The 22,709-nt window shown below is 54.4% G+C and overlaps 2 protein-coding genes across 2 annotated transcripts; one reads left to right on the forward strand and one right to left on the reverse strand.

Annotated features, from left to right (window-relative positions):
- Positions 1 to 2,661: 2,661 nt before the first annotated feature.
- LOC134151009 (embryonic pepsinogen-like) lies at positions 2,662 to 5,697 on the forward strand. The gene is made up of 8 exons (XM_062595277.1): positions 2,662 to 2,713; positions 2,977 to 3,143; positions 3,407 to 3,524; positions 3,937 to 4,055; positions 4,233 to 4,432; positions 4,904 to 5,014; positions 5,288 to 5,435; positions 5,515 to 5,697. The coding sequence occupies exons 1-8, from the start codon at positions 2,662 to 2,664 to the stop codon at positions 5,695 to 5,697; spliced, it is 1,098 nt and encodes a 365-aa protein (XP_062451261.1).
- A 5,649-nt stretch (positions 5,698 to 11,346) lies between these two features.
- Positions 11,347 to 12,897, reverse strand: KCNA10 (potassium voltage-gated channel subfamily A member 10). Its single transcript, XM_062595248.1, has one exon. The coding sequence runs from the start codon at positions 12,895 to 12,897 to the stop codon at positions 11,347 to 11,349; it is 1,551 nt and encodes a 516-aa protein (XP_062451232.1).
- Between the last annotated feature and the right edge of the window lie 9,812 nt (positions 12,898 to 22,709).

Consider the following 22,709-nt stretch of genomic DNA (forward strand, 5'->3'; position numbering starts at 1 on the left):
TGTGCAAACGGGTCTCTTAGCCCCCCAGCTGGGCTCAGCGCTGCCCATCTGAGAGCAGCGTCTCCGTGGCCAAGACGGCCCTGGCTTGGCAATAGCCTTTCCCAGGATTTTTTTTTTCCCCCCCACCTTGGGAAACGAAGCTGAGCGAAAATGCACGTAGCCTGTCGCAGGCAGCCCCGGGGTCTGCGACTTCGCTGCCCCTCGGGGACCTTTGGAAGGTAACGACCCCGAACAAGCTGGTTTCAGGCCATTCCCTGCACTGAGATTTCAGTGTTTCTGGGTGAAGTGAGGGGATTTTGTGGGGTTGGCAGTGATTAATCCAAGATCGGGGGGGTGAGACCTCGCTGAAGCAGCAGAACCAGCAAGAACAGCTGCCGATTCCAAAGAATTGCTCTTTGCCAGCGGAGAAAATTGCCAGGCTATTTTTAGCACATCAGCTAATTCAATATATAGGCAATTTAGCAGCTTGTGGAGAAAATCTGCCAGCAGCAGCAAAGCCCCACTAGACGCCTCGGGGTCAGAGCATCTCCCTGAGCATGGGCTGAAAATGTGCAATTTTCCATCACCCCTGATGCCCCAATTTGCAATCACAACCGCTGTTCTGCAGCGCTTTGGGCTTTGCAGCCCCCCCGGCTGGGGAACCCCATTAGCCTGGTGGGCCAAGACCTTGCCGCGGCGTTGCCAGCGAAAGGTTTCACCGCCGTCAGAGCAGGGTGGGGGAATGAAAAGATTTCCCACCAAAACTCCAGCCCCGAGTTGGATCCGGCTTGATTCGACGTGGTTTTGCTGAAGGATGTCGAGCGAGGAGCGACACTCTGAGCGAAAGGTCGCCGTGGCTGCGACAGCGCAGCGCCGAGCGGGCGGCAGGATTCATTGCAAACCGTAAATCGATGTCGCTGCACGTTATATTCCGATATAAACTTACTCTCACTGCTGAAAAATATCTTATTCCCTTGCTGCTCTCCTGTTCTTACGAACGAATAGAGCCGAGTCTCTTTCTGCAGGATATTCATCACCGACCCCGCTTTATTCCGGGCTGAATACACATTTTTTTATGTATTTTGCTTTGGCTGAATAGTCAAAAACTCTTAAGCTGATTCGCGCATCAGTCAAGGGTAAATATACGTGTCTATAGGTACGCTCACAAAATCCAGCTGTCTCGGCTTAACTGAAGAATAGCCCTCGGTGACTGCTGAGGGTGGGATGATTGCTTTCTCTGTATTGATTTCTCCCCCCCTTTGGTGCTTTATTAATATTTCTGCCTCCTGCTGCTGCTGCTGCTGCCGCCCTTGCAGCGCTGCGTCGTCATCGCGGGGGTAAGTCGGGGGCGCCCCGGAAACCGGGCGGCGGGCCCCCAGCGCCCCCAGTGCCGCGCAGTGATTTGTGCCACCCTCCCCCTTTCTCCCCCAAAGCGCTTCTCATTTCTGCTGTTTTACCTTAAAACTGTCCTTTTAAAAAATTATTATTATTTTATCTTTTTTCTTTTAGCAATGCATGCGGGGATTTCGCCAGCACCCGACTTAGCGATTCGCCTTTTGGTCCCAAATTGCGGGGGCAGCACCCGGGAAAGCCCGTGCGAGCCGCGAGGGATGCTGACGTGACCTGCGGTCTCCGCTTCCAGCGCAAGCTTTAAACTGTAAAGAGATGGAAAATTAATTCCCTGCCCCTTCCACCCCTCTTATTTGCGGCGAGCTCCCAAGAAAAAGAGATGGAAAAGTTAGCTGTGCCTTTCGCTGTTCGCTTCGGGGTTTTTTGCAGGAGTTTATTACTCGCTCTTTCACTTTTCTTCCTTCAGCAAGTCCGTATCGTTCCTGAGTATCGCTCCGGAATCTGCTTTTTTTCCTGGGTTTCTTTTCTCTGTGCAATTCCAATACGGCTTTCAGGGAAATGGGAAAATTCTGGACGCTTCCCAGCAGGGAAATCCCCTTGCGGGGGTCCCCTGGAGTACGTGAACAGGGGGGAGCAGGTGCCCGAGCCGCCGCTTTATCCTTGTCCCTTCCAAATTAAGATAAATCCTTAGGAAGGAGGGAAGTACCAGGATGCAAAGCAGCAGGTTAAAATCTTGTCCTAGTGGGTTGAACGTACCTTTGGGGCTCGGCGTTTTGCTGATAGAGAGGGGGGGAAAAAAAGGGAGTTCATTTCAGACCCGTCTCCGTTAACCCGCCCGCACAGAACCGGAGATAAATTCTCGGGATTTCAGTCGCTTTTGGTATTTTCTTGCCCAAAGGGAGAAGCGCCCGGAGAAGGCGCGGTTTAACCGCGGCCAAAGAGGATGGGGAGGGAGCGGGGCAGAGGGATGAGCGACGAGCAGGGAGATGACACCAGCAGCCGGCGTGGAGCTGGGGGAGGGGGGGGAAAAAACCAGGCACGGAGCGGGGAAGGCGGCGGGCGGTCAGCGCGCTGCAGGGTCCCCTTTCCCGCGGGCCCTTCGCGCCTGCCTTGCCCGGGGGGGTTTTGCAGCGATCACAAGGCAAATCCAGCCCGCGCCAAAACCGCGCGATCCCAAGCGGAGCGGCCACGCGCGGAGCATCCCACCAGGCCACCGGGCGCCGTGTTGCCGTTGGCGGCCGCTGTCCCCGCAGGGCGTCCATCCCGGCCGCCCTTGCCGCCGCCGGGCTACGTAAGCCGCGGGACGTCGGCAGCCGCGGCCCCGCCGTCACGATGCGCCCGCTCGCGCTTCTCTGCGCCGCCCTCGCCCTCGCCGACCGCGCGAGCCTGGGAAAAGCCGCCCCGGGGGCTGCGGAGGCGGCGGCTCGTGCAGGCTCCCCCGCGAGCCGCGCCGCCCCCGGGGCAGGGCCGTGGCTCCGCTTTCCAGAGCTGCTTTGGGGATTTGCGGAAGCGCCGGTGATTCAGGGTTTTGGGGGTCCGGTATCGGCTGCTTTTGCGTTAAAGTTGGAGCTGTCAAATGCTGCTTGCAGGATCTGGAAGCAGCAAAATCCTGGATAACTCCTTTTTTTTTCCCCTTCTTGGTGCATCCCAGGATTCCCTTGCAAAGAGGGAATGAGCTGCGGGACATCCTCAGGGAGAAAGGGTTACTGCCACACTTCTTCCAGCACCACCGGTACGATGTTGGCACCAAATCCCCCCACGCTTTTCCCCAGGTGCTTGAAGTGGCCGCCGAGCCTCTGCTGAACTCCTTGGACGTGAGTGCCGGCTTTGCCCCGGGGCACTTCGCGGGATTCCCGTCCCTGTGTCGGGGCAAAGCCCCCTGGGGAGCTGAGTCGCTCAGCTTGATGGGGGTGGAAGGACTCAGGTCCCCATGTCCTCAGTGAGTGTGTGAACCATTAGGCTGCTCCGTAACGGAGCTGAGCTTGGTGGCTCAACTTTGTGAAAGATGGAGCCATCAGGCAGCTCCAGGTCCCTGTTTCATACTTTGAAAGCAAACGCTGGTCCTGCTGCCCCACAGGTGGAGTATTATGGGACCATCTCCATCGGCACGCCGCCGCAGGAGTTCACCGTGGTGTTCGATACTGGCTCCTCCAACCTCTGGGTCCCTTCGGTCTGCTGCAGCAGCCCCGCTTGCCGTAAGTAGCTGCGGGCAAGGCTCCCGGCACCAACCATGCTGACAGCCCAGCACTACCAACCTTAAAATTACATTTAAAGGTCTGGCATGATCAGGCCTGAAGCTCGCGGTGATGCCACCAGGGGAAGGGAGGCCCACAGCTGGCGTAATAGCCAGACCTCACAGCCTGTGCAACAAATTCGGTGCCTCAGTTTCCCTGTGCACCCAAGGGGGTGACGGAGGATCCCTGGTGTTAAGATGCTGGAGTAGGAGCAGAAACATATTGGGAACCGTCACAGCTACATCGTTGCTGAAAGCAGGCTAATAAATGGCCGGTCCACACAGCAGTTTAGCGGGGTGCTTACTTCCACACTTCCTGCACATTTCAGCCTTGCTTCAACGCTCTTAATCCTTGGTTTCCCCTTACCTTGCAGAGAACCACCAGACGTTTAACCCGTCAAACTCTTCCACCTACAAGAGCACAAGCCAGAGCCTGTCCATCCAGTATGGCACTGGCAGCATGGAGGGTGTCGTGGGCTCTGACACTGTCACCGTAAGTCACCTGTGGCCCTTGCACCTCGCAGGGGCTGGATTCTCATGGTGGCACCCCTAGGTGGGACCTGCTGTGTCTGCTCCTCGCTATCCAGGGATCACACCTATTCCTGCTGCCGTATTGCAATGGTCTTTCCAGCTTGGTTATCAGCTCATGGCAGCCTTGACTTTTCCCCAGGTGGCCTCCCTGGTGGACACCAACCAGCTCTTCAGCTTGAGCGCCACCGAGCCAGGCAAATTCTTCATCTTCATCAAATTTGATGGGATCCTGGGCTTAGGCTACCCAAGTCTGGCCACCAGTGAGATCATGCCAGTCATTCATAACATGATGAAGGAGGGCTTGGTGGAGCAGAACCTCTTTTCCATCTACCTGTCCCAGTAAGCAGCACTGGCTCCCATGAGATTGGAATGGTTTCACTGGCATCATTATGTCTGCTGCTGCTTCTCTATCCTGTTGCTGCTGCCTTCTGGCTGCTGTCTCCAAAATATCTCAGTATGTAAGGGCAGGGGTGCTCTTGGCCAGTGTGTTATTCTCTGGCCACCAGAATCTTTGGGGAATTTTGCACTCTTTTTGGTTTGTTGGGGGAATGTCTCTGGTTTCCAGCCAGCCACATGCCTCTGCTGCAATTCCTCTTTTCCCTTTCCCTGGGCCCGAAGGACCTGGCATTTGTACTGTCACACAGATGATTCACCAATGCTCAGTAATGAGGAAGGGACCAGATGTGACTGTACCATCACAGACAGTGTTTTTCCCCCCAGGACTGCAGGCCCCGCTGTTTCGAGCTAACTAACTGCCTCAAAGCTGCATGATAAACCTGGGGCTGTTTTTTTCTTTTGTGCATCATCCAGAGAGACAACAGGGAGCGTCGTCACCTTCGGTGGAGTCGATGAATCCTACTTCACCAGCCCCATCAACTGGATCCCTGTCTCTTACCAAGGTTACTGGCAAATCTCCATGGACAGGTAACGCAACAGCTCTGCTCATTTATGCTCGTTTCTAACCCACCCAATGAGCCTGACCCAAGACCATCAACATCAGGGGCCTTCTGCCAGTGTCTAATGCCCCATAGCTGTGGGATGCAGAAGGCCAGAGGGAGGAAATGCCTACATACCGCTGCAATTCCTACCAGAAATGGAAATGCCTTGGGACTCAGTCTAGTTCCAAATCACCTGTAGCACCCAACCAGTTGTTTAACGGCCCTGTGCTTTGTTTGTTCCCTCCCTCCCTGCTGCCGGGGTCATCGTGGATGGCCAGGAGGTTGCATGCAGTGGTGGCTGCCCAGCCATCGTTGACACCGGCACGTCCTTTGTGGCTGGGCCATCTTCAGGCATCGGTAACATCCAGAGCGCAATCGGGGCCACTCCAGGCACATATGGGCAGGTGAGAGCACCCGGTGCTCTCAGGGAGCTGGTTACTTCTTATCAGCCGTTCTGTACCTCGGAGCCTCTTTCCTCCGCAGTACGACGTGAACTGCAACTACATTGGTGCCATGCCCGACGTCGTCTTTGTCATCAGCGGAGTTCAGTACCCCGTGTCCGCCTCGGCTTACACGGAGCAGTTAAGGGGGGGACTTCCAGAACACCTCTGGGAACCTCTGGATCCTGGGAGATGTCTTCATCAGGGTGTACTACAGCATCTTTGACCGAGCCAACAACCGAGTTGGATTGGCCAAGGCTATTTAGCTCCACCATGATGCCAGTGGTGCCATGGCTTCATCACTCAACCAGACCACAACCATATTTATCAGGTAGTAGGGCCTTAGTAATGAGAGATTCTCTCCTGTACATAATCTTACTGCTGGTGACATCCTCTCTGGCACATGAATAAATTGATCACTGATGATTCAGAGTTGGTGGCAGCACCTTTATTTGTGATAAAACAGTAAGAATTAGGAAGGAAGGGTTACAGACGTGCTGCTTCATTTCTCTTTGGCCAACACAGCAAGACTTACTTTGGCCTTTAGGAGCTGAAGTCTTGCCTAGTGGTGGCTAAATAAGGAGTTCCTTAGAAAGTCAAAGTTGACTCTTTCATTGGGGCTGTGTCAACTGGCCAAAAAATGTGAAGAAAAAACAGATCTCCACCTGGGGAGAAGAGGGAAAGAGGATAAATTCACCTGCCCAATGAGGTCCCTGTAGACCCACATTCACGTCCCACCAGTGGGTCATCCAGCGACTCCCCATCCCTCGCTTGGGGCTAGGTTAGCCAAGGCACCTCCCATCCCAGAGCCCCGTTTCATCTGTGCGCACACCAAAACCTGCCCAGCGCCCTCCCGACGTGGCCGAACCCCCTCTGACCCCCTGCACGGTCTCCGTTAGACCTCGCTCAGGGCAGAGAGTCAGCGATGCCCCGCGGACTGCCAGGGGCCAAGGCGCGCAGCGGGAGCTGGCAGGCTCACCCAACGCCTGCCATCCCATCGCAAAGCAGCTGCAGGAGCGGATGTCCGGCTGATCCCTGTCTTGCTTCAATTTCTGCAGTTCAGAGCAGGGTGTTTATACTTAAATTGCGATCCTTTACAGAGAAAACACCCAGGGTCCCTTTTTCAGCACCGGAGTAGTCTGTGCTCAGAGACAGCCAGTAAGAGCCTGGAAACACCAACTCTATCAGTTTGCTTCCTCAGTTACAGTCTTTACTACTGGGAAAGAAAAATGCTAAAATATTTATTTTATGACCATTTTCCCCTGCAACGATCAGGAGAGTTCCTTCCCTGATTTTGCTTCATTTCTTTAAAGCAGCAGCTCCCGTTTTTTAATGAAAATTACCTCCATCCCTATAAAACCACATTAAAAATGAAGGATGCGTCTTTCCTCCAGAGCAGCTTGTTCTCTCCAGGAGGCCGTTAGAGAAATCCAAGAGTCTCTGCTGCTGCTTAATTTCTGCTGTGCTCAGGGATAAGGGGATATTGGCATTAATTTTCATTAAATGAGGCTATGTTGCTCATGGGACCTGCAGATCGCTTACCCTGGTGGGGCCAGCTCAGGAGGATGCAGAGCATCAGTGACCAGCCAGGCACTGGGGAGATGGTTTCTAGCAGGGGTGTTAAACGCTGCAGTGGGTTTGCCTTAAACAAGCCCTGACTTGGAGAGAAAAAATTAGCCGAGGCTGAGCTTAGCCCATCAAATCGCAGGACTTGCTCTTGGGAGCAGCAGGGGAGGTCCAGGTGCTCGGGGTCAGCAGCGAATTTCTCGCTTCTCCCCCCCCCCCTGCGAAAGCTGCTCCCTCTCGCAGCCGGCGAGATGCAAGTACAGGAGGTGGGATGTGGGAAACGCTGTGATTTATCCTCGCCGACTGCCTGAGCTCAGACAGCTCGGGCACGCAATAAAGAAATAAATCAGCTAAAAGCTTTGAAACATTAATTGGAGGTGGGAGGACATGCATGCCGTGGAACGGTCTATGGCCAGGGATACGTCTAGCCTGGAGTGCCATCTCGTGGCTGCCGTGCCAAGCCTGTGCTGCTGCCCATGGTGGGATCCCACAAAGACCAGGTGGGTTTTCCCAGATCGTCCTCTCCATTTCCCAGGTGGGAAACTGTGCTCAGAGCTCGTATATCCCTGCGGATATATTCGGCAGCCAAATTGCGCGGTGTGGCTTCCAAGGCCATCTCCAACGCACCGCTGGCTGGGTGTGCAGTATTGTACAGCGCCGTGCACACGAAGGGGTGCAGGAGCCTCTGAAGCAGCCCCAGCGCTGGGCGCACGTGGCTCCAGGTCACCCACGAGGTGTTACAACGTGCAGCATGAGACCATACTTTCTCCGGCTGCAACCTCCTCCCGAGCAGCTTGATAGTTTTTCTGCCCAATTAGTTCACCAATTTAAGAATTTAATCAGATGAAACGTCTTGATTTCTCCAAGAAATTGGAGCTTCACCGCGACACTAATAAACTCAATTTCTCAACGTTAAATGTGCTAAATTAAAGTCTCGGCAGCTTATCCCCCCCCACCCTCTTGGGGCACGCGAGGTTCAGGCTGGCTGAAGCGAAAAAGCTGGTGGGCAAGAGGCGAGGGCAGCACCTCGGATCAGAGCATCCGTCTCGGCTCCCGGCTTAGAGCCACGCAAGGCAGCGGCATGCGGGCGCCCGGGGCTTTCTTGGAGATTTCAGTTAGAAAAAGGAGGGAAACAAACATTTAAACTTGCTCCGAGGATTTAAAAAAAAAAAAAAAAAAAAAAAAAAAAAAAAAGCCAAGACACTGTTCGGACAAAGCCGAACTTTTTCTTCTCCATGGCAATATAAAATCTCCAGGGAGAGTTCAGCCATATGCCTGCTTGCTAGAGGCCATGAGTAATTTGCTCGTTAGGGCTTGACTCAAGATCCACGCAGCTAACGAGCTGTTCATTGAGTTCCTTGAGCTTTGAGTCTATTTTGAGGGAGATACTACGCTGCAGATTGTGCTGGAAATGTGTTTTCTAGTAGGTTTTTATCAAGCGCCAGTTGAGCGTTGACACTGAGTATTCGTTCAGGTTTCCTCTCGTTCACTTTAGGGTAAATCAGAAGTTCTCTAGTGTGTTTGAGGAGGATTAATGCTTCTGGCCTCATCAGCCACAGCAGAGATCAGGGAAACAGGGCTGTTGCCCTGCGAACAGGCTTTAGATGCTTGGTCTGCTGCTACAGGCGGCAGCAGGTCCTGTTTATGGCTGAAATTGGAGCAACCACAGTGTGAGTTTGCAGGTGGAAACCAGCCCCAGCTGCTGGTGAGCTCGCTCCAGCTGTGCAGCCTGCGCTCCAGCTGGGCTGCAAATACGCCGGATGCAATCACATGGCACAACCCGTCCGTTCTCAGCAGGATTACATGCCGAGGCCAGCACGATACTTCAGGATGGCCACGTGCAGGGATGCTCTGAGGCCAGACCCAGGCCCTAGAAGTCCCAGACCTTGCAAAGGTGATGCCAACAGACCTGGGTGGGAGCAGAGCCGTGGCCAGCGAGAGCCCGCAGCAGGCAGATCTGGAGCGCGAAGCTTTGCGATTTCTCACTGCCCAACCTGTATGCACCATTCCCGCTCATGGACTGGCTTCTGCTGTGCATGGAGCTGCACAGCACCAAGAATGAAAAGATGGGCCCGAATAAACATGATTTTCTGCATGCCACACTTTGAGGCATCTATTTTATTTGAGAATACAGCTTACAAGTTAATAAGATTCAGGTTGTTCATCCTTCCCGCCGTCCATCCCTTGATCCACCCACCCCTCCCTTCTTCTCTCCCTCCAAGCACCCCTATTTGAGGCCCTGCTTTGCTAAGGGAGCAGGAGCAGTGAGCATACCACAACAAGCAGGCTGAATATTTTCCGGTCCAAACCTATTCACCAGGATTATTCATGACCAGTTCCCAAAGGATAAATGCCAAAAGTGCTTCCGCTTTGATAGATGAGGAGGGGAGTTTAAAAAAAAAAAGAATAAAAGAACATTAAAAGTTCAATAGTTTTTAGAGAGGAGGGAGAAAGAATAAAGAACCTGCTAGGAAAAAAAAAAAAAGGAGCGGCATGTAGGTGTGCAGGAAGATGATGAGGAGCGAGTGGCGCAGAGCTGGGGGGCTCTCAGCCCTGCTGCTCTCCAGCTGTGCCCAGCTGTGCCTTCTGCCTCCTCCAGCCATCCCTGCAGAGGGATAGGGATGCTGGGACCTCTCCCACACTGGAACAAGGTGGGAAGGAGGTTAAATAGCTCCTGGGCCGCCTCCTCCTGTCCAAGATGATGGTCTGTGAGTTGCTGCGGATAGAGTGAGGAAGAGAGTGGTAGTAGGGAGTGGGGAAACCTGGAGGAGAGTAGGTGAAAGGGAGAATTGTCCCAGAGTCCAAATTTCTCCAGCAGGAGCTGTGCTTATGTCCCCCCCATCCATCATCTTCCTGGGGTGCGAAAGGTCTCGTTGCAGGGAGACCATCCACAAAAAGAAAAATCCAAACCAAAAATCCCAGAGCAGAACTGGCAGGAGCTTTGCACCAGAGCTGGCGGCAATGCAAGATTTCTGCCACAGGGAAAATCCCAACAAGCTCGAACTCACACTTTCCACCAGATCAGGAATAAAAAAAAAGAAAGAAAAAGAAAAAAAAAGCCATCTTTCACAGCTCCTTTCTGAATGAAATCGCAAGCCATTGTGAACAAGATGTGCTGGCACACTGCGTAATGAGAATGTCAAACCTTTAGGAGATGAGACATCCGATGTAACAGATGTGGGATATAAAAGCGGATGTGTAGACACTGCATGAGAAACTGTGATTTTAATGCAAGCAGAAACATCAAAAAAGCCAACTGAAACAGCGAAACTGGAACGAAATGTTTTTGTCGGAGGAAAACCTGCTGGCATTAGAGGAACGGAAAGCGATCGGCAAGATGATCCGTTTCTGTTTTCTCCCGTCAAAAATGTCCATGGGAATTTGCATGTTTTGGAGAAAACAGAAGCGCCTTTTGCAAGGGAGAGCCGAGCTGTCGCAAAACGTCAGTGTACATTACTCTGCGCCCCGCTTGCAGGGGCAGGAGTGGCACCAAAAGTCGCAAGGTCACAGCGCCTCATCTCCAAGGACGTTTGTGCCCCTGAGTCAAACGTCCATTTGTTTTAGGAAAAAAAAACCCACCTTCCCTCGCTCAGAGTCCAGCTCTTCCATCAGAAACCCCACTGGGCATCGGGCCGCGGTGCCCCGTGGCCGCGTCATCCTGGTAGGTCCCCATCTCTCTCTTCCTAATCCCCCCAACGGCCTCATCCGGCACTGCCCGCCCTGCTGTGCCAAACAAGAACCTATCCAGCTACAAAAATAACTTCTGAATATTTGTTTTACCAGCTTATTTTTCAGCCAGATCAGTCCCGGATCTGGGAGCTGCTCAGATCTCCAGATCCGAAGTGGCAGCTGGGGAGGAAATATTTGAGATGGATTAAGCAGCTCTGCCAGCAGAATCGTGATCGATGGTTTTCAAAAAGCAAGGAGCTGGGCCCCTCTTCACCTCTAGAGAGGTGAGTGGCCCTGGGCAAATCATTTCACTTCTTTTTGGCCTTGATTCCCCATCTATAATGGGGAGAAATCTCTATGTATGCTCCAGTGGGGAATTCCTCTCTGATGTCATGACCAGAGAAGCTAAATGTCAAGCAGATGAGCATCAAATAATAAAAAACAGACTGATGAGCAGGGAAGAGAGATAAGAAAGATGGTATTTATTTGAACAGCCGCAGGAAATCAGAGATTGAAAAACATCTAAAAAAAAAAAAAAAAAGCAGCACATTGGTTAAAAAAGATTACAGCGTGTAGACGTTTTATACCTTAGGTGGCAAATCCCATCTCATAGCGCCCAGACCCATCACGGTCACGACCATCATTTTTTCGCCTTGTCCCGAGGGTAAGCCCCATTGGTTTTATTCAGTGACTCCATGCTGCCGGCTCCCGTCACCACGCTCGAGAGTATTCGCTCTACCTCCCCCGGCAGAATTTGTTTCTCTTCGTTCTCTGTCTCCCTGTGGTAGAAATAGTTGAAGTTCGAGACGATGACGGGGACGGGAAGCGCAATGGTCAATACCCCTGCAATAGCACACAGCGTTCCCACGATCTTCCCACCCAATGTGGTTGGGCACATGTCTCCGTAGCCGACGGTCGTCATCGTGACCACGGCCCACCAGAACCCATCGGGGATGCTGGAGAAATGAGACTGTGGCTCATCCACTTCCGCAAAGTAGATGGCACTGGAGAAGAGGATGACGCCAATAAAGAGGAAGAAGATGAGCAAGCCCAGCTCCCGCATGCTGGCCTTGAGGGTCTGCCCCAGGATCTGCAGGCCTTTGGAGTGCCGCGAGAGCTTGAAGATGCGGAAGACCCTGACCAGCCGGATGATCCGCAGGATGGCTAAGGACATATTCTGCTGCCCATTGAGTTCACTCTGCTGGATCAGCTCGGTGGTGAGCGTCACGAAGTAGGGGATGATGGACACAATGTCGATGATGTTCATGATGTTCCTGAAGAACTCAGTCTTGCTAGGGCACACAATGAACCGGACAAAGAGCTCAAAGGAAAACCAGATAATGCAGGCAGTCTCTATGACGAAGAACGGGTCTGTGAAGGTGCTGTGGGCTAGCAAGGTATCTGTCACATTCCTAGAAATCTCCTTGGGGGACTTAAACTCCCTTTCTTCCCTGAACTCCGGCAAGGTCTCCATGCAGAAGATGATGATGGAGATGACAATGACCAGGACGGAGACCAAAGCTACACCCCTGGCTGCACTGGAGCTTTCAGGATACTCGAAGAGCAGCCAGAATTGCCTATGAAAGTCATTGGTTGGTAAGAGAGTCTCAGGGTCCTTGATGAACCCTTCATCCTCCCTGAACTGGTCCATGGCTTCATCACCCAGCTCATAGAAGGTGATTTCATCAGCAAAGACATCGATGGGGACATTGGCCGGGCGCCGGATTTTCCCACCGGACTGGTAGTAGTACAGGATCCCATCAAAACTGGGCCTGTTCCTATCGAAGAAATATTCATTCCTCATGGAGTCAAAGTAACGCATCCTCTTTTCTGGGTCCCCAAGCAAGGTCTCGGGAAACTGGTTGAGAGTCTTGAGCCGTGTCTCGAACCTCAGCCCAGCGATGTTGATGATGACACGCTGATCCCCTTCATCCATGCCCACCCGCTCCCCCACCAGGTGCTCACTGAACTCGGCCGAGAACCTGGAGAAAATGGTCTCATTGTTGGCGTTCTCGCTGTTGATGAGGATTCTCCAGTTGGAGAGGAGGTTGGCGCAGCTGGGATGGCCTTTCCGCGACTGGCTGGCAGGGCTGAGGTCGTTTGAATAACAGGGATCCTCCACGATCTGATCAGCGTTGTCAAAACTGACTAGTGCCACCTCCATCTCCTTCCAACTGGACACGTCCATCATATACTAATCAGATTAGCAGCATAAATCCCTGGGTCGGATACCAGCAGCTTGCGTTGTTCCCACGCTATGAGGATCTGTAAGTGAATGAAAAAGGAGACAGAGATGAATTGTGCATGCAGATTGCTTTTCTCAGCTGGAAAGAACAAAACGGATCTGAGGTCAGAAAAACAAAACTGGTACTTTTAATGAAAAAGCTAATTTCACTGACTGGCAAAAGCAGTAGAGTTCCAGCCTGTCTTTCAGTTCAGGATCCTGCCGGTCCTTTATACGGCGTCATTATTATCAGTAAACTTCCCAATACTGTTTGCAGCACCCAGGGATAAAAGGGTAGGTGGGAATGAGCATAAGGTGGGGATGAACGCAGCTGTCCCACCCAGCCTTCCCCCAGCCCTGCAGTACAAGGGGCCATTTCAGAGATTCCCAGCACCACACACTAAATCACAGGCTGCGGGGTCCAGCATTTGGAGTGGGATTCAGAGATATAAAGCAACCTTCAGAGCTCTCCTGCATAGTAGATCTGATGTTCCCAAGTCACTCCAAAAGCCTGAAGAGAATCTTCTAATGTGAATCCCCCTGGCATCATCATTGCTGCAAAAGGTGCCATGCACCCAAAATACCCCTGGGTGCCCATCACCCCGGTACCCTGCTGCTGTTTTACTCAACCTGATAGCAAAGTCAGAGCAGAGCCTGGGGAGCAGGCCAAGTTACAGAGCCAGGAGATTACCTGTCCTGCTTTGGGAGAAGCGCAAAGAGAAATTAGAGGTTAATGAGGAATGGTTCTGGGGTGATTTGCCCAGCAAAATGCACCTTTCTGGCAAACTCAGACCTCTGATTTATTGGGAGGTCTCCAGTCCCTCTGCCTTCCCACCCTTCCCCCTGCAAATATCTATTCTGGATGTGAAAAAACGCAGAAGGACATGCAGAAGCGCTCATTCCTACACGCGAACGCTAATCACCAAGGGCAAGCTGGCTTTCTTAGCTGGCAAAGTTTAGAGAGAGACACTGAAAACCACAGATGCCCTGAATTGCCAAGAATAGCAAGGCAATTTAGGCCATGTCTGTGTGGAAAAGCAGGGGCTGCTCTCCACGGGAGCCTCAACCACTTCGCAGCACCGCCGGACCGCTGGTGGGATGGGGGCTGTCCCCGCTGCGGGGATGCAGCTCGGGCTAGAGAGACAGCAGTTCACCATCTGCCCCTCTCCCAATTCGGGGAGTGCATGGCACTGGACGAGACCCGGCGAGACACCGCAGAAGCCATGCCCGCTTCCAGAAGCTTTTGAAATCTCTAGCAGCCCTCTAAAGCTCTATTTAGCTGAAGTTGGAGCTCTGAAATTTTTCTTCATTTCCCCAGCCATGCCAGAAGCGTGTTCACCCACCCACACCAACGTACAGCCGTCATAGTTGGGTAGGGACAAGCTAGGAGCAGCCCTTTGCCCAAATCCATTGCAGAAGTAGATGTTAACACCCTGGCTTGCTAGGAATCGTTCTTCTTCTGCTATCATTACAACCTCAGAAAGCAAATCTTCATAGAGGCGCTCACACCCAGATGAGGGCTCAATCTTTCTCTTTACTCAGCGAAATCATGAGATGCTGGACTTGGGGACATGAACCAAGGCAACCCCCTTAAAGCTCATGTTTCCTTTGCTTCGGTATCCTTGAGACTCCACCTCCCTGGAGGTTCTTCTGGCTCTGTTTTTATGCCAATTTGTCCATGGAAGTGACCGTTTTGGAAGAAAAGTGAGCTGGGAGGAAGGTTTGGGGCAAACACAGCAAAAAAATCATGACTGGAGAAAGCAACAGCAAGGTTTTGCCACGCGAGGAGCCTGCTGTGGTGATGAGAAGCCCCATGTTCCCCTGAGCTGACCTTCTCCATCTCCAGCGCCCTGCTCGGCGCAACTGCAAAGCCAGGCCAGAAGGGCCGGGATGAACGCGTGCCCAAGGAGCTGCAGGGCTCCACCAGGCTGGATTCGATTCACGCTTCATGTTTTGACTGCTTGACCAGAGCTGCTGTGAGCACGGCGAGATGTTTATCCCTCCGGCCATGCAGAGGGAGCTTCTAACTTCAGCGGTGGGATAGCAGCAAGCGGCGCTGGTCCCCAGAGGCGAGAGCGTGCTGGGGCAGCTCGCTGTGGCCCCGGTGCTCCGCGTGCTTTGCCAGCTGGAGCTGGAAATCCATGAACTGGTGATAGCTGCAGAAAACAGATATTTTCAGTCTCCTTGTAGCATCAGAAACCGGGTGGAGGGAGAAGGGCTGCTGCTATCAGCCAGGTCCAAACAAAGCTCTTCTGGTCTTTCTAGGGAAAAACAAGTATTAAAGAAGAAGGGGGGAAAAAAAACACGTATTCATTTCATGCTGAACCAAACCAAACAAGAGCGTTCGAGGGGGGGATTCATCCCTCCAGCCGAGAGACGAACACCGCCGGTGGACCTCCCTCGGAGCCCGCACAAAGCGCCCGGCTGCGGGTTCCCGCTTCGCCTTCCTTTTCTTTTCCTAATCCAGACTCCCAAAGTTGAGGAAAGAAAGAAAAAAAAAATCAGTTAGGAGTGGAAGGACCGTTTCGGTCTTGGCCGGAGCGCCGGGCAGGGCCAAGTCCGAGAGCCCTTCTCGGCGCTGCCGCGGCCAGAGACCGGCTTAAGCAGCCGGTGAAATCGCCTCCGCGGTCAGCGCCGCGAGATGATCTTGGTAGTTTAAGCATTAAGCGCGCTGTGCTCCTGATGCCGCCCGCTGGCGCTCGCTCCGCAGCACCGACCGAGAGGGGCTCGCGGCAGCGCGGGAAAGCGCCAGAGCTGGAAAAGTTGGCTTTGACCCGGACCACGTTCGCCCTAAAATATTTTCCTATACCCTTCGGCATCCCGTACGTGGCCTTGCTCTTTCTGTCCCGAGCAGCATTCGCACCGGGGAGGGGGGTCTTGTCCTGGATGGGGAAACTGAGGCACGGAGCCACGACGGGCCGGTTTGCAGGTGGCTGCCGGGAGCGGAAGATTGTGCTCACGGAGAGGGGGAAAGAAAAATCCCCTTTTAGCTCCATTCGAAGCCATCTGGCAGATGTGGGGCTGGGTTTTCCATTTCCAAAACCTGCCAGCCCGCCCCGTCTGCCTCGTTCAAACGGAGACGAGAACGAGCGGAGCTTCGCAGAGCGATTTCCCGAAGCAAAACGGAGCCACCGCACCGCCTGCTCCGGGCTCGGAGGTTTGAACTAGAAAGTCGCCTTTTTTTTTTTTTTTCCTCCTAAATCACCTAACATCTGCTTGCAGAATCTGATTAACTAATACCCTTTATCTGAAATCCCTGGCTGGGGAGAGGGTGGGGGGAAATAAATAAATAAAATAGCGAGGGAGAGGGAAGGCGAAACGGAGAAAGGTCATTTTGCGAGAGCGCTCGCGTCTGCCCCGGCGCTGGCGCGTCGGTGCCGCGCTCGCCCCGCTCCCGGCACCGCTGCGCCCGCGGCCCCGTCGCTCCCCGCGGCTCTCGCCGAGGGCTCCCGGGGAAAAGCGCGGCGGGCGAGACCGCGGGCGACGGTTTTCCCGGCGCGGCCGCCGCGGGAGTTATTAAATCCGCGTAGGGATGCGTAAGGAGGGGGGCAAATCCGGCCGTCCCCGCGGAAGGTCCCCTCGGGAGAACGCGGCCGATGTCATTTAAAAGGTCGGTCGCCGCTCGGTTCACTGGTTCATCGGCAGCCCGGCGAGCGGAGGGTTGCGGCAGCACCCGGCAAGGTTGGGAGCTTCGGCCCCTCCATCGCCCCAGGGGGCAGCATGCCCTAAGGCCTTTTATTATTATTATTTATTAATAATTGTGCTAACGGGCCAGGAGGGTGGGAAAAAGAGGGATCGGGGCTTGGAGCATCCCCAGGCAGCCCGCTGCCGACCTACCTCTGGCCCGCGGGAACGGCGCGCTCCTCCGCGGGCGGCCCGTCCGCGCCGGCGGCGAGGCGGCTCCGGTGGCTCCGCCGTGCCGGACATCTTAAGCCTCCCCCTCCCCGCCCCGGCGGGAATGACGCCCTGCACCGCGCTCCCGGCCGCCCGGCAGCCCTTGGCTCGCGCCCCGGGGCTTATATCCGCCACTAATAAATAAATAAATAAATAAATAAATAAATAAATAAAAATAAATAAGTCCTGAGCCTCCCAGCTGAACGGGACCAGGCAGCTTCGCGGCAGTCACTGGAATAGCTGGGCTGCTGCTTGCTTTTTTATTTTATTTTATTTTGTGCCCAATTCCTCATTTTTGCTTTCTTTGCTTTTAGGAGCCAGAGGTGGGTGCATGGCGTGGGAAGCAACAGGGGGGCTTGCAGCACCAGCCTTTTCCCTGGCACCCACCCAGCCTCTTCCTCCTCCTCCTCCTCCTCCGGCCGCTTTGGGAAAGCGGAGGCGGCGCTGGCACATTTCTGCCCGGGCGCCGCAGCCTGAATTCCTCCCCGCTGACGCTGCTTCGCACCTGAGGGACCCAGCACCTAAATTCCCCCCTCCCCATTCCCGCTTCCTTCCCAGTCCTCCGAGCTGTCTCGTCCCTGGCACGGCGTTAAGGAGGGCGGTAAGCCGCCCCGTCCCGGAGGAGCCCCGAGCAGACTCACTCGACTGCACGTCCAGCCTGGACGTGGCAAGGACAACGGGGCAGAGAGACGTCCGGGTCCCCGAGGAAGGAAGCGTGCCAGCAGCCAGGCCCCTTAATCCTTCTCGGTTTGCATCCTTTATTCCAAATTTTCCCCATATTTATTTTTATATATGCATATATGTATATGCATATATAAAAAGAATCAGATTAACGGCGAGGCTGGTACACGCAGTACGCACCACGAGACAGATGAAACCTGCCCGAGACCCAGGCTCAGAGCCCAAATTAATCAACTCTGGATTAACCGGGTCAGGCTGTAATTTAATAAAGAGGCGAGCGCCCGGCGAGCGCCGGTACAGGGCAAAACGAGCTCTGCAGCGAAGCAAACGCAGCCCCAAAAGCGAGACCCCCCCCCCCCCCCACCCCGGCCCCCACCGCCGCCTGCCCCGCGCTTGGAGCTGGCGCCGGTTCGGGAAAAGATTTAAGCCAGCGTTTAAGCTTTCCCGTCGCGCTTTCCCGAACGGGACTTTTGAAGTCTCCACCGGCCTCGCGGAGGGCTCAGCGCGCGTTAGCCAGCGGCTGGCAGATGGACGGACGGACGGACGGCCGCTTCGCGAGCTGCTTCGATTAGCCGGCACGGAAGATGCGGCCGAAGCGCGGGATTGCTTGGAGCTGGGTCGGCGCCAGCCGTGCGGAGGAGCAGGTCTTCCGCGGGCTCCGTAACCTCCGCCCGCTCCTAATGCCAGCAAACGACCTTGTCCACCCCCAAAACCGGCTGCTTCGGCGCTGGCACCTATTCAACAGCAAAAGCCTCCCAGGAGATTGCGGCCGGAGCCAAAAAAAACCCGGCACAAGCAGCGAGCGATAGGTCACTGCTTTGCAGAAAGCAAAAGGCAGTAATTAGGCCACACCGATATTTGCATCGACCCCGATTTTTGCAACGGCACGAAGCGGCAAGGTCCGGGGCCCGGGTGCTGCTGAGCCCTCACCTGCCGTCGAGGCAGCGGCGCGACTCCTCGGGGGGGGTAACGCTGCCCGCGGCCCCGGGCGTTATAGCCGGGACCCGACGCTGCCGCCCCGCCGGGGCTCCTTGCCGCCCCCGGTGCCCGGCCGGCCCGCCCTGCATCCCCCTCTTTTCCCAAGGGCAAGCTGAAGTTATCCCGCAGGTCATCATCACCCCCTTTCCCTCCCCCCCCCCAAAAAAAAAATGATGCAAGGGGAAGAACCGGGACGCCGCGGCCCCCCCGACGCTCCGCGCCCGACTTCGCCCCGCTGCCGAGGGAGGAGGGAGCGACAAACCGGGCTGGCGCGTGGTCCTCATCCCCCTGCCGCCGTCCTCGCTCGCCGGCGGCCGCCCGCCGCTCCGACCCGCTCGGCTCGCCGCGGCGCATGGCCGTGCCGGCGCGGGGAGGACGGCGGCGGCGGCTGTCCTCCGCTCGGCAGCGAGGCCACGCCGGTGCCCACGTGAGCCCGGTGGGACTCCCTGCCCTCATTCTCCTCCCCGTAGCCTGAGGAAGGGCTCGGGCTCCGGCTCTGGTTCCCGTTACGCCCGGAGAGACGGTTTCCGAACTGCCGAAGCCTCGGGAAGGGGAACCGCAGCCCTGGGTGCTTTTCTCGCTCTGATTCGCGCGGCGCCTGGGTCGCGGTGCCCGTTCCTCCACGCGCTTCGGTGGGCCAAGAGCCACCCCAGGCAGGGGCAGAGCAGGGGCTGGATGCGGCCGTAGCCCCTGGGCTCCCCGCGCGCCCTTGGCACGTCCAAAGGGCCGGAGCTGGGGCCGGCTGGCTGCCAGCATCCTCCGTCGGCTCCGGCGAAGACTTTGGACCCGCTTTTCTATGCCCCCCGCCTGCTTCATCGTAACCAGCTGCAGAGATTTCCCATCTTTTATTTCTCCAACACAAATCATCCCCTTCCTCGCTGGAAATAAAAAAAAAAAAAAAAGGGGGGGGGGAAGGCACAAGGGAAGGTGCAGCGAGGGCCCAGCTGGGACATTACACGGCCGATTTCCAAACGCCGCCCCCAGCCCTCAACCGCATCGCGAATCCTCCGGGCTGCGCTTGCCCCCGCCGCCTTCCCAGCCTCGTCCCAGCACGGGCAATCCGGGCAGGACGGCACATCGCGCTTCGGTGAATTAGGGGAAACAACCTCAAAACCGGCTGGGCAGCAGCTGGGGCATCCCGGGGTCCAACAAAACCCAACTCCTTGGGAATCAGCCTCGGAAAGATCCCGCTCGCAATGGAGAGCGGTTACAAAAGCTGCGGTTCTCAGGCGCTTTGAGCCGCGGGAGACGCCGGGAGAACAGCTCAGACCACGCTCGGTCCCTTGCAGGTTCGATCGGTCCGTGAATCATCGACGCAATCTTTTCTCCCCCATATTCTGTTGGGGTTTTGCTTGCACAGAAATTTGCATTAAAAAAAAAAAAAAATCTCAGCCTTGATCAAAACTTTTTGCAAATCGAGCCGCTAGATTTTGTCCGGTGTTTCAAGCGAGCGCCGCGATTTTGAGATGCTCTGCAACAGAGGGGAAAAACCTCCCGTTTTCAGTGAGCGTGGTGAGAACACTGCAAGGAAAAGGCTGATAGGAAAACCCATCCGTATCCATTTGCCAGAGGACCAAATATACATTTATATTTATATTTATATTTAAAAAAAGAATATATATATATATATATATATATATATACACACACACACACACACACTTCCCGGACAGCTGGCATGCTGAGCCACCCTGCCAGCCCGAGACTCCGCGAGAGGTTACCTGACACAGGGCTTTTCCAGCCGAAATACGATGATAATCATAAAACCGTAACGGTGCCCCGGCGCAGGCTGGGCCGAGCGGGGAAGGAAACGCTCGTTCAGCGCCCGCCGGGCGCGTTTGTGCCGGCCAGAAGCCGCCCCGGGGATTGCCTCCCGCGCTCGGCACGCAGCGGAAAAGCTCCGGCTGCGCTCCGGCGCCGACCCAGCGGCAAGGACGACGGGAATCGCACTCCGAGTTTTGCACGTTATTCTTTACCGCTGGCTAAATGCCGATTGCATCAAGTCCACCAGAACTAGAAGTAGGGCTGATCTGGCCCGGGATTGCCATTAACCCTTCCCAAATCCTGGCGTGTTGCTGGTTTAAAGGTTGAAAATTTTGCATAGATGCTGCTGCCACTGTTTTAAGCAACCACTTTGCAGCCATAGAGTTCAGCCTGGCAGAAATACTGCTGAATTATTTCACCCCAGGTCCTTAAGGTTTAATTCGAGTGAGCTAAATGCAGCTAATATTTACTTGCATGTGTTTCAATGTCTTTGTTGTTTCCACCTTATGCTTCAAAAAAGGTAGGCTGCAAAGGCCAATGCAAGCTTTCCATTAGAAAAAAATATATATGTACAGAGCACAAAAGTAACTATTTTAAATCTTGGGAAAGGGAGGAAGGCTGTAAACATTCAAAACAGAGCGTATCTGCCTGAGTTCAGGAATAAACCCCAGAGCATCCAAAATATTGTGGTAAATAACTTGTACTGAGCACAGCTTAGTACAAAAACCATGAGCCAGGTAGCATTTCACCTGGAAATAAATGGGAACCTTTTCAACTAAGGTGATTCTTCCAGATCCTATAGATAATAAAAGGCTCAGTTACAATTCTATTCTATCGTTAATGCCATTTAGACTTTTATAAGCACAGTAAATAAAATTAAAAGGCAGCCACTCACCTGCAGCGTAGCACAGCCAGCCTAAATTACAGCTCCTCCTCAAGCAATAGGAGATCCCGTCTTGGGTGGATACGGATGCGGCCGGCGTCCGCTCGTCTCTGACACACGGGTAAGGATTAAGAAAGAGTTTGTCTCAGATAAGACTCAGATTCGGAAATCCTACACCCCTGTGAAACCCTATCTTATCTCGTTGTCCTTGGCTTTTAAAGGCAACACGAGGAAGAAACACCGTGAGTGGGGCTGCTCCAGCGAAACCCAGTGGTACGCGCGTAGACAGCGACAGCAGCAAACAGCCCAGAACTCCTCCAAACCCAGCTCGGGGAGAGGTCTACCCTCAGGTGCTTGGCTCCTGAGCTGAAACTCCAGAATGGTGATTTCTTCACTTGGGAGCAGATTTAGCCCCGTTGGTGCTCCATCAGCTCTAGAGGTGAGAGTGGAGCCCTCCCTTCCCAACATGATTAAGAGCTTCCCACCTGGGCAGCAGCAACATCCAGAAATAGGCAGGTATTTTGAGACTAAAAGGCAAAGAGTAAAGCAGCTCTTACCTGCCTAGGTACGGGCTGCAGTCCCATCATACTCACTACCTTCTCACCATGAGCTGGGTGGTGGCACTGGACAACAGTAGGGAAGAGCAGGTGCAGCTTCAGGCACAGAAGGGGCTTTGATGGATTCTTTCAAGTCTAAGATATGGAGACCAGGTTGCTGCCTTCCAAGTCTAGCTCTGAGCACATCCCTCCCCAAGGAACACGTGGGGTGGAGTAAGCCCATCTCTCTTTGGCCACGCGAGGAGATGAGAGGAAGACACAGCCCTGAGTATGATGACCAGGAGGAACAGGTCTTCTCCCCCTCCTCTCCTTGCTACACTCAGATGACCAACCTGAGGTGTCACGCTTAGTCCCACAGTCCCTCTGTAATCATCAACAGCAAGAGCTGGAAGGAGAGGTCCATGGCTTCCCCTAGTCATCAACTTGGCCACTTTGCTTTAAGCCAATACACAAGAAAGCCCTAAACAGTTCCCAGCTCCTTCAAGCACCATCCACAGCAGTGCCCGCATGCCTGGCATCCCTAAAATATATGTATATATATATATATATATAATAAAATAAGTCACTGTCTCGTGGGCACTTCCCAAAGGTTATGGTCACACTGCAGTAACGGGGGATCTCATTAGTCACCCGCACAGCCCAACGGCGGCGCCACGAAGGCGCCGCGCGAGGGACATATCAAGAACCGTGTTAGCGCGGCGACCGGAACAGGGACAAGCAGCGAGGGTGCCGCGCCGCAGAAAGGGCTGAAGTTGTCACGACGCTGTCGGCAGGCTCGAGACAAAAGGCTGCCTCATCAATAGCTAATGGGCGAATAAATAAATGATGCGCCCCGCTCCCGTGAATCGTGTTTCTCCCTCCTCGCTGCGCCGTCTCCTCTCTCCCTGCTTTCTGTCCTGCTCTGGTCTTTCCGCTCCTCCGTTTTCCAGCTTTTCAAGACTCGGGGGTATTTGCCCGTTTTTGAAAACGTAAAGCCGCCGTGGAAGGACGGCGTCGCAGCTAAGGCAGAAAAGCACACCTGC

Source organism: Rhea pennata, chromosome 25 (genome assembly GCF_028389875.1).
Source record: "Rhea pennata isolate bPtePen1 chromosome 25, bPtePen1.pri, whole genome shotgun sequence".
NCBI lineage: Eukaryota > Metazoa > Chordata > Aves > Rheiformes > Rheidae > Rhea > Rhea pennata.

Excerpts from the sequence above, each read along its gene's own strand:
- LOC134151009 (XM_062595277.1), top strand. The coding sequence starts at position 2,662 with ATGCGCCCGCTCGCGCTTCTCTGCGCCGCCCTCGCCCTCGCCGACCGC. Across the intron at positions 2,714-2,976 it reads CGCCCTCGCCGACCGCGCGA|CCAGGATTCCCTTGCAAAGA; the intron begins GCCTGGGAAAAG and ends TCTTGGTGCATC. Across the intron at positions 3,525-3,936 it reads CTGCAGCAGCCCCGCTTGCC|AGAACCACCAGACGTTTAAC; the intron begins GTAAGTAGCTGC and ends CTTACCTTGCAG.
- KCNA10 (XM_062595248.1), bottom strand. The coding sequence starts at position 12,897 with ATGATGGACGTGTCCAGTTGGAAGGAGATGGAGGTGGCACTAGTCAGT.